The sequence below is a fragment of the Pseudonaja textilis genome, chromosome 1 (assembly GCF_049901715.1).
Source record: "Pseudonaja textilis isolate UNSWEBS1 chromosome 1, rPseTex1.2, whole genome shotgun sequence".
Taxonomy (NCBI): Eukaryota; Metazoa; Chordata; class Lepidosauria; order Squamata; family Elapidae; genus Pseudonaja; species Pseudonaja textilis.
In genome coordinates this window covers 50,357,756-50,370,913 of record NC_141990.1, presented here as the reverse complement: position 1 = coordinate 50,370,913, position 13,158 = coordinate 50,357,756, and the positions used below count along the sequence as shown (strand labels likewise).

At 42.8% G+C, this 13,158-nt stretch overlaps 1 protein-coding gene across 2 annotated transcripts; it reads right to left on the bottom strand.

Annotated features, from left to right (window-relative positions):
* Positions 1-2,205: 2,205 nt before the first annotated feature.
* Positions 2,206-11,291, bottom strand: HLX (H2.0 like homeobox). 2 transcript variants are annotated; one of them, XM_026695725.2, is made up of 4 exons: positions 10,317-11,291; positions 8,136-8,315; positions 7,065-7,249; positions 2,206-3,119 (listed from the first exon to the last, which is right to left on the bottom strand). In XM_026695725.2, the coding sequence occupies exons 1-4, from the start codon at positions 10,864-10,866 to the stop codon at positions 2,706-2,708; spliced, it is 1,329 nt and encodes a 442-aa protein (XP_026551510.1). In that variant the 5' UTR covers positions 10,867-11,291; the 3' UTR covers positions 2,206-2,705. The 2 variants fall into 2 exon arrangements, with proteins under 2 accessions (XP_026551510.1, XP_026551512.1); XM_026695727.2 differs by lacking the exon at positions 8,136-8,315 and having other exon boundaries at positions 10,317-11,277.
* Positions 11,292-13,158: the final 1,867 nt, after the last annotated feature.

The window sequence follows — 13,158 nt, the reverse complement described above, 5'->3', positions numbered from 1 at the left end:
ATAGAAATTACCTTTTGCCTATTTTTTCTGAAAATGCTCCTATATCCTTCATGTTTTGCAATTCTCAGGAATAACTATGATCTCAGCAGCAATATAGCAGCGACAAAACATGTGACTTGTAGTGTGGCTGCAAAAAAACCTTAATTTATACATCATATACTGTATATGTGAAATGGTGAAGCAGAGGTGGATCCTAAACTGCTTAATAAAACAATTCTGTGATTTGGTTGTATAAATAGTATGAGTCATTTGGGCTGTCTAAGTAGCATAGCTGAGATTTCAAAAGAACATTATGATCCAAGACAAATTTAGATAAATTACAGTGGTGTAATATAATTCTTACAAGAATGTCAGGAAAAGGGTTTTGGTTTAAAAGAAAAATCAAAGGTTCAAATTCCAGATTAAGTCCCACAAGATTTAACTGTTGCTAGTTTATAGATCCCAGGATTCCTGGGATCCCTGATTTCAACTTTTGCTCTATAGCATGGATACAAAACCTCTGGATCAGGAATTGCTTGCGTCCTGCCGACACCTTTAATGGCCCCTGCATACTTCCCAAAGGCTACAATTTGTGTATATGGGTATGCATGTATGTTTTGGGGGGGCGGGGCGGTGGCGATCCTGTGGAAAAATTTCCAATGGAGAGATCATCTTATTTCCAGTGACTTGAAAAGGTCATTCATACATTTTCTTTCATAATATTCAGTCTGGTTTCTACATCTGCTAGAACTATTGGCAAAAGTGGAAATAAAATCAACATAGCAGATTATATACAGATTGTAAATATATCATAGGTAGCAATATTAGTGTGTACATTCCCTTCTCTTATTGTAAAAATATCCTTTGTTGTACATATATCTATCCCTTCATTTTATTCCCCCATTTCAACATGAAAGGCTGAGCTGTATTCCATCAAAGATTAACTTTGTTTCCTGAGGCTTGAACACAGCTAAATATTATCTTCATTAATGAAAAAAAAAGTCTGTACAACCATCTAGCAACTACTACTGCCAGTGAAAGAAAACCATATTTACTTTCTGGCACTTTTTACTTCTCTTTACCCTGATGTTTACTATTATTGTTGTTCTACATTAGTTTTTTTAAAATCTTAGATGAGAGTTCAATCTGTAATGAATCTATTCATTTTTAAAATGTAGCAAAACTCTTAATATTATTCTCAAATTCAGCTGCCTCATTAAATTGGATGCTGCTAGTGAAATAGTGGAGGATGAATTAAAAAGAGTCAGTTTTGTCCTATCTCTTATTCCCCAGACCCAATTTATTCCTAAATACACAATTTCACTGTTTGCAATGCTGTTTCTTTCCTTTTCAGATGAATGTGCAGAAGGAGCAAAATGCTTGGAGAGGAAGGAACTTTATGCTTTGTTGCTTTATTACCAACTAAGTTTCAAATAATTGGGATTGGAATTGCATTTGTATCTTAATTTCCAGTTTCAGACTGACTTTTCTGAAGAACCCAACAATGGAGAGCATAAATTACTTGTGGAGGGGAACTGCCTTTTTCTTTTCTTTTGGCTATGACTATTTTGAAATTAATTTTTCCCCTATTCAAAGCAAATTTAAAGTAAGAAACATGAGCATGCCTGAATCTTTAACCAAATGATATAATTATGAAGATGTTCTTTCCAAAGTATACCAAAGTAGGTGGAACCCAACCCTATGCATTTAGAAATAAATTTCATGGAGATACAGACTGTTAAAATGAATATACAAGGGATGCAGCTATTAAATTGCTTGGAAACCACATCCGCATGTTCACCTCCATTAAATTAATCTGCATTTTCCTCTATGTGTTGGCATTCTACCTTTAGCTCCAAATTTTATTTAGTGGATTTTTAAGTGCCATTTGCTTATCACCAAGTCATTCACTGTAACTACAGCAATTAAATGCAGAGCCTGATATGAAATCCTTGCTTTTCAATAAATAGGGAAATTTAAAATCCCTGAAAGGGTTGCTTTCCTATACTACAACTTCGGTTTTCATTCAGGAAAAATTTGGAACAAACTTTGCCTACCTTTCTTCAAAGTATTTATTACACACCATCCTATTGGGGGACACAGACATTGGAGATTTGGGGAGGTGGGGAATCCATGCTCAGGTGAGGCAGGTAAGTTAGAATCAGCAACTCAGCTGTCAGACCATTAAGGCAACTAGCCTACTTTTGCCATGAATAAAAATACCCGTTAAAATGTTAAGAAACTCTTTATTTACAATCCACTTTTCTCCAACTTCCTCCAAGTCATTCGGCAAAAGCAACCATTTGCCAGGGTGAGGGAGCCTGAGGAGAATCGAAGGCTGCAAAAGCCAACCTCCCTCCACCTCCTCCTTGGCCTTTGCTAAGCTCCTCCAACCAGAAGTCTTCGTGGCCGGGGGACTTTTTGCTGGGAAGGCGCCCAACTTCCCTCCCTGCCTACCTGAGTGGACCCGTTCAGGGCGCGCCGTCTGGAGGCCTGCAGGATCACCTCTGGGCCGCCCCGTGTCTTTTGGGGAGCCGCCCCCGCCCCCGCACACTCCATATAGGGACAGGGCCCCAATTCCGAAGGCAGCCCAGCTCCACCCGCTGTTCAAAGTCAATTCCCCCCGGAACCCATTCAGGAGCGCTCCGCCCACACTAGGAGTTACTATCCCGCATCCAAGAGGCTTGTCAGGCTGGGCCCTCGGAGCTGGAGCCGAAGGGAGGCCATCACGGAGAGTCCCGCAGGCAAAACGAAGGCTCGGGGCACCGCAGAGGCTCTCGGCCTTTCTCCAGGCCCGGGAGAGCAGGTGGCGGCTCGGGGTGAGCTGCGGTCTCTGAACCGGCGGGTGGGTGCACCTCCGACATGTGCCGCTGCATGGCCTGATCGGGGGTCCCTCCGGCCTCAGTCCGTTCCGCGTCGCTACCGAGCTCCAGATCCAGGGATTCTGCCTCGCTGCTGTCGCTCTCGCCTTCCGAGTGGCTCGGGCTCCGCTCAAGCTCACCTTCACCCGTTGGCCCAGGCCCGAGAGCCGCTCCGGCTGCAGCCACCTTTTCGGCCGGCTCTTTCTCTTTGTCTTTCTGCGCCTGCGCCTCTTTGGAATGTCGCCACTTCATGCGCCGGTTCTGGAACCAGACTTTCACCTGTGGGCACATTTATTTATGTATTGATTAATTAATCTCGCCCTGAGGCCACTCTAGGCGGCATACAATAATGAAAAGGAAGAAAAATGAAAGGGCGTGTAAACGGAACACAAGTAAACTATGACAAAGGAACACAACGAGAATAAATACACCAATGTGATAACAAAAAGATTGACAAAGCAAAGGCTTGGGGAGAGGAGAGACAAAGAAGAAAGGAGAGGCTCAAAATTAACCCGGGCTAGACAGGCATTTGCTCCATTTTGTAATAGTTCCCCTCCCTGGTCTGGGATAACTTTTTTTTCTAAGAGTGAAATATTCTAGTTCTTCCTGGATATAGAAATAAGTGCACAATACAGTAATTCGGGAAGGATTGTGTTTTCAAATGAAAATTTAGGGCCGTTTTCCAACCATTGTTGGGCTTTATATCACCTCAGGGATGGAAGGTGCTGCCTAGGGTGGAGGTGCTTTTGGTAGGGAGAGAAGCAGTTCACAATTGCTGGGCATTTGGGGAGTCTTACCCTAGGGTTCAGTAAATTTGATTAGTGGTTAAGGCACCAGGCTAGAACAAGGAGAGTTGGGTGATCTTGAGCTCCCTCTCAGTCTAGGAAAGAGACAGTGGCAAAGCACTTCCCACAATCTTGCCAAAAAAAAACCCTGCAGGGATGTGCTCAGGTAGCTGTCAGAAGTCAAGACTAGCTGAAAGCACAACAACTACTTCAAGTGTTCATGCTACCTGAGCAGAATGCATCCATTCCTCTCTGCCTCTTTTTCTTCCTGATAAAATCTGGAGGTTGGGCTCACTTTCCTTGGTCCTCTTAAAACATTAGCAACATAATTGTTCAGACCTCACAAAGGAGATGGGTTCCAAAGTTTAATTCAGGATTTAAAGTTGGGCACATGCCCCCTCTCCCAGTCCCTTTTCATGCAAGCTAATAAAGGGAATTGGGTAAAGCTGAATCTGGAGTGCTAATTCATTGTTTTGCCTTTCCTTGTACTGGCATTATCAAGGTCGGTGACATTAGTGGACAAAAAAGGCATAAGAGAGGAAAAGGAAAATGCCTTGGATTTTCAAAAATAATAATAATAATGTATCAATGGGGGAATGAAATTGCTGAACTCCCTAGTTTTTCCTTCCCATCTAAGTACTTCACAAATTCTTAATCCTGCTGTTTCCAAGAGTGAGCCCAGCCTTTTTCTGCAGAAATATTTGCAGGCAAAGTCACTAGTTTAGATTTTCTTAACAAAACTGAGTTGCTATAGGCTTAGAGAGATATGCAGAGACAGAAGAACTGGGTCTTTCTCTGCTCTCCAGCTACAACAAAATTACATACATTCTTTAATTTGTACAATTCTGCATTTTAGATATTAAAATTACAAAGTCTCTTTTCGTTTCTTAGTTCTCCATTCCATTTTTCTTGTTAAAATCTGGGTGGTCTACAGGTGATTGAGGCTGGAATGTTAACCAAATAGCCCAGCTTTTTAAATTCTGGAAACTAGCAAGGAATGTGCCTCAGCCTGATTTTACTTCAGCGACTGAAGTTCCTTTCCACTTCCAACAGGAGGATCAAGTATATGTAATCTGACAATTTATCACATTTATACCTACATTTAAAAAAACATTTAAACATTTTAAAACAAAATAACATTGATATTGGATCTGCTTTTATAATTTTCCTGGCACTTCCATCACTACATTTTTATTTTGTTTTGTTAATATAAAAAAGTTATCATTGATAATGATTCCAAGAGGGCCCATCTTGATAGCATATGTAGCTTGGTAACTAATCTTAACACTGATTCTAAAACAAATGGAGGGATCTGGTTAAAGTTGTCAACTTGGTTTTCAAAGAAAGGTTAAGGCAGTATCTATTTACCATGGAGAACATCCAGTTAACTCAGTGGAAATTACTTCTCAGAAGCCATTTGTAGCATTGCACAATTAAATAATTCAAGTGAGTTCAGGAAAGTTAAGAATATGTCTGCTTTCCCAGAGATATTTTTTTACAAATAAAGTACAATATGTCTGTGTGTCTGTCCAAAGAAAAGATATTAAAATAAGTAAAAACATAGAATATTTTCTATGATTATATTATTTCATTAAATATTATTCTACTGTCTACCCCATCCCACTTTTTCTTTATAGGAACCTCCAATATCCACCACCATTGACTAGCCTGGCTGGAATTGCTGGGAAATGTAGTTCAGCCAGCCATTATTATACATCCACAGATTTCTCGTGTCTGTGATATGAATGAATCTGGATGATAAATCAAGGCTTATATGTGGTAATAAGAATCACCTTTTTTTTTGAACAATGTCTTTTGAATCCACAGGGCTGCTAGGAGAATAGTATTGGCATTTTCCTACAGTTTACACTTTAGTTACAGAAAGTGCCCGGAAATTTTCCTTCCTTAAAAAACAGACTTCTCGGCTTATAAACTTCAACCCACACTCAGCCTGAATGGGCATTTGTGAATGAACGGGAAGAAAACAGAGATCCCTTCTCACCCAGCATGATGGAAAACTCGGGGGGATGGGGGGAGACTTGCATTTGTCCAATTTCTCCTATTATATCAATAGAAGAAAAAAATATGAAGCTCAGGACTAAACTGCGGACTAAGTTCCACAGGATTAGGCTGGAGTCAATGGCAGTTGTCCCTATTTTTGGTTTCTTCTCAGCCAGTTGTCCCTTCTTTCTTGCTGGCACTTCCTAGCAGCCAAAATAAACACTTCGGCTGTAATGACAGATCAATCTCGGACCTAATTTATGGTCCTGCTAGACGTGTTATTTACTGCCTTGTCTTACTCAGGACGAAGACATGTAGAAACAAATTGCTTATGTTGCACCCAGAGGTTGGTGGGGGAAGGGTGGTTAAGTTGTTCTTTTCTGCCCTGCAGGCGCCTCTCCCACACATAAAACACTGTCCACTTAAACCACCTTCTGCAAACAAGATCTACCGAGTTTAACAGCTTATTTAATTGATCTTTATTTTTGTTCCCCAATACACTGAACCATAAAATAGTTAGGTTATGCAACATTCCATCATGTATACACTTCCAGACCCACAAAATCTAAGCAAGGTTAAAATTAGGCTTAACATGTTGGCTAATAGTTGCTTGATTTGTAACTGGTGTGACTGTTGCGCAAACATACACTCTGTTCAGTAAGGGTGTGCAGATATGTTACATGACAAATTTGGGAGACAGCATTTCATCTTCTCTGAAGATGGATAAATATGAAGGAGGTTGTTAACAGGTATGTAAGAAGTCCATTTCACATCCAATTTCCTGAATTCAAGGACTGGTGACTGAATTCAGCCATGAATCTTAACCAAATCAGGCAAAATCTTAAGGGCTGCAGTTGCACAACACCATTAACCCGCTACACTGAATTAAATTTATTATTTTTGTTTATGACTTGCTGTGCTGTGCAGATGTGCCCTGATGATTTAGCTGCCCAGCTCCATGTATTCTGCCACCCCAACTATAATAATGCTATGGTAGTGAGGCTGTTGAAATGTTGAAACCAGCAGAAATTATTTTGGAATAAGCGAGGAATAAAAACACTTTCAGTAATATGTTACTGTAGAACCACTGTATGGGATTCAGAGTTCCTCCTCTGGAAACGTTTGTCCAGTGAGTAAGAAATTGGGATACCACACAGCACTTATGGTGTGGGTGTTGTTCATGAAAGGTGAAGTGGGCAAGACTATTTGCTATGTGTTAAATATAGGAGCATGTGGGTTTTATTTCTTTGCTAAGGTGACAGATTTTCTTTGCTTTAAATAATTAGCATTTAAACTTTAACAAATAACAGCCTGTGGAAGGATGAGATTTATAATAGACGTCCAAGCAGAATCACAGCTAAATTTCTCAGTCGGGTTTGTGGCTACAGATAAATTAGTCAAAAGGGGTTTTTTTTTAGTAGGAAAAAAAAATCCTTACTTGAGCATCTGTGAGCCCTAACATGGCGGCCAATTGTTTTCTATCCGGTTTGGTAACATATTTCTGGATTTCAAAGCGTTTCTCCAACCCTTTTCTTTGGAGATTAGAAAAAACTGCCCGGGACCACGAGCGTTTCCGTTTGTAGGTCTGAGGCAGCGTGTCTTTCGTAAGCACCGCATACGGACCTGGAAGGTTGAACAAAAAAAGAGGAAGAGACAGGCATTTAAGGAGCTGATCATGAGTGGATAAAAGTCGAATCCCCGCTGCCCCGCTTGCAGGGAAAGTACGTCCAAGGGGGCTAACTTTCCAAGAAACTCTCCAGTAGAAGCCGGCTGCTAAGAATAGTTCTGTTCCTGTAGTCAAGGATCACTAATCTTGTCTTTCAGTGGTTGCAAAAGAACCCTGTGCTGCTGCCGCTGCTGCGCCTGAAATAACGCGGCCCGCCCCAACAATTCCTTCTTTCTTTGGACTGTCTTATGCTGCTGGATCGCTAGTCTATTTAACGCCTCTCTAAGGATTCCTTGGCTCTGATTCTCCTTGAAAGTCAGCGCCTTTACCCTCGATCTTCCAGATGTTGCTAAATTTCTTGGCCACGTTAACAATCCCAGCCTTCCAAAATTATAGCCCCGAGAGGATGTCAGTTAAGTCAGGAGCAAAGAAACAGTCTTTAATTAGCTGCTTTTTCACACCTAAGATTAAGGTTGGGAGTCTTTTTGCTTGTCAAAGGGGCCATCCATAACCAGGATCCATTTGCGTGGAAGTAAGCACTGCTGAAACAAATAACGAGCTTAGGATCCGGTGCTGAGGAATCCTAATTGCAAGCGCTGAGCCTTCCATAGGTTTATTTCAATGATCCTTATTTCAAGAGTAAAAGTGAGCAAGAAAGCAACCCCTGAAAAAAAAATCAATCTACTTTCCTCAGTTGGGTGCTTTCCAAAGGGACTAAATTTTAACCAGCAAAAATTGCCATATTGTCTAGGGATGATGGGAAAATCGGAAGGTAACCAGGTTCACTCTCACTTTGAGAGTGGCAGAGAGGGATTGATCCATGTTCAGAATGAGTTTTTATACCTGGAAAAGTGTCTTGAAACTGGTGCTGAACGGAATTCCTTGGGGTTGTGTTTAAGGGTCCCAGGACCCCAGAAGTCTCGTTAATGGGTTCTAGAGACGTGAAGAACTGGCCGGACGGAGGCTGTAATGTGGGGACATGAACCCCGCTTGGGCGGCTGGCGGTTAATAAAGAGGTCAGATCTGTGGGCACAGGAACAAGGAGAGCTCTGTTACAAGACTAGCAGAATGGTGCAGGTCCCAACCCTCTCTACATACCTCGGCCACAGCCCATTGGTGGCAAGCCCTGGTGGCCTATAGGGAAGTGGGGAGACTCCAAGGCCACCTTTGAAAGTTTGGAGACCCCCAACAGACCTGAAACTGACAAACTCCTCTATGCACAAATGCCATTCTGAGGCTCACATCATGTGCTCCTCATCCAAGGCCAAAATTGAACTCTAAAATCAAATCCAGTTCCATTCAAGACAAGCTGAAATCACCTCTCTGGTGACAGGTTAGGCCCAAACCAAGGAAGAACTTCTCCAGAAACCTCTTGGGTGCCTCTTTCAGCCTTAGATGCCACATGTCAGGCAGATAAGGGTGGCTATAAGAGCATTTTCTCCCTAGTTACATTTCCCATTTAATATAGCCATTTGTACTGCAGTGCTGTTGATCTGATTGGGGTAATCTTTCCCACTCCAAGGATAGGTGGAGGGAAGTGGAAAAACAAAGGAAGACTGAAGGGCTCAAATCCTGCATTATTTCAGGCAGGGCAGCCAAAATAAGATATTTCTACAAAGAACCTAACTGCTTTTCTTAGTTTTTTTTTTTTTTTTTTACAAATGTGAAGTAGCTACACTTAAAGTAAAAGGGCAATTCACATTTGTGACAGACCTTTATAGACCATTCTCCCTTGCTTGATTCAGCACATTCTTTAACTGAACCTCTCTAAATTTGGTTGCAAAGGGACCAACAGATTGATTTACCTGACAGGTTAAAAAGCCCATGGATGTTTAACTACGGATTGGGCCAGTGGGCTTCAATCCAAAGAAACCAGTTTTCACCATGTGGGAGCTTAGGCCACCAACTCAAAAATTCAAACTCAGGGTTTTTTGGTGTTTTTTTTTTTTCCAGATTTGATGTGATCTTACAATTAAATCGCAGCTCTCCTGTCTGCCTCCTTATCTCCTGGGACATAAAACTTTCTTGGGCAGTTTGCATTTCTCATAATCCACAAAGATATTTAACATTAAGTGCAATCAGAGATCATTTTCCTTTGGGTCATAAATATTCTCATCATAAGCAATAATGGGGTGACTTTGCTCATGAAGACAGATTGGTTCTCCTATCTCCAACACCCAAATTAATCCATTCACAGATAGGCAGTGCAAAGCTACAAATGCTTACTCAGAAAGAAAGCCCATTTACCTCAAGGGGGACTTATTCCCAATTTTGGGAGTCAAAAAACAGGTCTACGTGTACCGACAATTCAGATACTATGTGACCCTAGAGAAAAGCCACTCAATTAGTTTAGAACTGCAACGTCCAGTCCAAATCAATGAGACTTACTTCCAAGTAAATACATTCTGGAAGGAAACTCTGGCCTGAATTTCTTCCAAAGATTTCTGAATTTTTAAGCAATCCAATTGCTCAACTGTTTGTTCCATTGAGCAACAACAGAAATATCCCAGCCGCAGCAGTTAAGTTCCTTCCCCCAGTTCTGGAAAGGGCTGATTTTGAAGTTACACTTGATTATAGTCAGATTTCCCACCCACCCGCAATCTTTTTGAGCTAATGTAAAAGTGTGGGCATTAATAACTGAAGATGACCAAAACGGGTCCTTCTGTAAACTCTTTTCCCCACTTCAACCCACCCTTTCTGCAGGCTGTAAGCAAGGGTCCGCAACCTCACAGCAGGACCACATGGGGTTGACCTCCCAGTTGAACTGGGAAGGTTACATATATAGCCCCCTTCAAATAAAGAGACGGTAGGGACCATCTATTCTAAAGGACTTGTGAAAAGACCCTGCAAGAACCGGAGACTATTATGCTCAAATTCTAAGAGGCGCTGCTTCTCTGTCCATAACACACACACACACACACACACACACACACACACACACACACACGTCCTGTTGCACATACAGTTTAAGAAAACAATTTCAGTTCTCCAGAAGGGAGGAGAAAGCAAAAAAAAAAAGCTAACCTCTCAGAGTGTTGCTCTCCTTCAGTTTCGGGTCGAACTCGGCAGACAAAATGCGATCAATCCCAAATTTCAAGTCTTTGCTAGAGGGAGCGGCTGCAGAGCCAGGGTGGGTCTGGCGGCTTTGCCCTCCGCCCGGGGTTCGTGCAGCCCCGCCGGAGCCCCCTGTGGGAGAGCGCTGGTGCTGAGGATGAGAGTTGTGGTAGGTAGCCGAGAGAGGTGACAGCCTAGTGGCGAAGGCGACTGAAGTGTCCGGAGCCACCATGGGGGTTGGTCTGAGCGGGGAAGCGGCGCCGCGGTACTGGGCATGGGCATGGATTCCACCTAAATGGGAGGCCAGATTAGCCGCGGTTCCTCCGGACAGGCCGTCCACAGAGGCTTCTCCTCCTGCGGCAGCGTGTAAGATGTCCGCGATGCAGAAAGACGGTTTCTTGAGCCCCGAGGGATCCAAGGAGAAACAGCCGCCAGCGCCGGGGCCGGCCGGGGCACAATATGCCGCCGACCACAGACTGAAGTTGGAAGCATAAAACGGGGCGAGTCCGGCAGTGTACATCCTGCCGATCCGGCGGCCACCCGCTCTTGTCTCAGCTTCTTTTAATCGGCCAGATGGACCCACAGACCCAGTAACTGTGTGCTCCCACCGACCCGTCGCCAGTCAGCAAACCAGTGAGAAGTAAACTGCCCCCTTTTCTCTGGTCAGCCTGGAGAGCTCAACGCCGAAATGTCTCTTGGCCTGCTGGCCGCATCGTTGGAGGCGAAACGAGGCCACGCAGAGCTCAAGCCACGCGCTGCGAAAGCCAGGCGCGACAAACAAAATAACAACACCCCCCACAAAAAAACAACCTCGCGCGCGCACCCACATCCAAACACAAACACACACACACACACACACAAACCCCAGAAAAAGGAAAAGGGGGGAAAATGAAAAGTATCCACCCGCCCGCGACCCTTCAGCAAAATCAGCTTCCCGGACTCTCTTTTTTTTTTCTTTACCTCGGAGAGAAAAAAAGAAAAAGTTTCTTCTGAGATTTGATTGGACAGGGAGCGGCCAATCAGAGCAGCAGAGGGATGGCCAAGGAAGGAAGGAAGGAAGGAAGGGGAGCAGCAAGCCACGCCTCCGCCATGCCCTCCAGTGTGTGACGGTTCTCGACCCTGCGAAAATCCGCGTTTCGGGGCTCTCCGTTCCCTGAACTGGGTCTCCCTCGAAACTGCGGGATTCTTACTAATTGATCTTGCCGGTCCTCTTTGCCCAAAGAAGTGGTATAACTATGCCCGATTCGGAGCATGTAGCCCTCTTTATTCTTCACGATCCGTCCCATTTGAGCTTCAGAACCAGAGCGAGGCAGCGCCAAAGGCAGCTTGAGGCTTCTCTTCGGAGCCTTCTCGAGAAGGAGAGCAGGAGCCCTCGCGGCCGATGCAAAGAATTCCAAATGAATTACCAAGTCCTTTCTAACCGAGTAGGAGTGTTTAAAAAAATGAGGCGGTGTCATTCCCCTCCATTCCTGAATATGGAGGATCTGGGGTGTGGGGAGGATGGATCTTTCGTACGCAGCTCCTTTCGTTCTTTGGGTATAGGCTGGGACTGACTAGTGCCCGAAATTTCCGTGGGTTGCTGAAGGATCGAGTTGCTATTTCAATGGATAAAGTGCACCGCAGCGAGCTCCTTGGATCTGTGGCTAGGCTGTTTCGAAAGGCAATTCCAGTAGGCCGGTGCAAACAACACAATCCGATTGTTTTATTTCGAAATGTGTGAGTGGATGGCAACAAGGCCTGAACCTACAAAGATAGCACAATTAAATCCCCTGGATCTGGACTTCTGGAAGTGAAAGGAGATCTTGGGAATCCGATCCAGTCACAGAAACAAATACTAGGGAACAGTGATAAAAATCAGGAAGAAAAACTAGAAATAAATCCCATGTGGTCCAGAAGAGTTTGATATCTTATAATGAAGCTCAGAGCAATCACATTTATAGGTTAGATGGTTATCCACCCTTAATCTGAACCCTTGGAACAGAAAAGTAATCAGTGCTGATCTTCAAAAGAAACATGCCTTTCTTAATGCCAATTCAATCTCCAGCAATATAAGACTGCTCTCCTCCTCCCATTAATATTTTCTACAACACAAATATTGCACAATTTTGTACAGTTAGTCTAAATTATTGCCTTTGAGTTTTAGATCTTTTTTTATCCCTACAAAACCTATTATTTCTTCTTTAAAAGATTTTGAGTTCTGATTACCATCAAACAGGAATATTGCCTCATACAGAGACAGGATTGGCTACAGAGACAGAAATATTATGAAAACAGGGCACTTCTCTAAACTGGAGTCAGTGCTGAATTTATGTTAATCATAAAATCATTTTTGTTATACGTTAATTTTAAAAATCAGGTTGAAATCTTACAGTCCAGAACTGAATGCTTGGACATTGGAGACAGAAATGTTTGCAACTTTTGCCTTTTCCCACATTTATCTTTTGTAAATATTATTTATTTGGCATATGATGAGAACTGACAGAAGAGAAGTAAACATATACAGTCCATGTAATTATACATAAAACGTGTACGTGAGTATGGCAATGGCGTCATCACCAGATATCCAATTCATATTTCTGAATATGAACATGCTACTTCTGCTTGTTAATTTCAAATAAATGCCCTAAAGACCAGGTGGAAATAAATGATGTTTACTCAAATAAAATATTTTCTATTCAGCATATAGAATAAAAAGCATAAAGCAAACCCTGCCCGGTCATTAGGCATTTTTAAAAAGTCCAAACATTCTGTGTTCCTAATATCGAACTATTCCTATCTCCAAGGCTTTTTTTTTTAAAGAACAGCAAAGAGA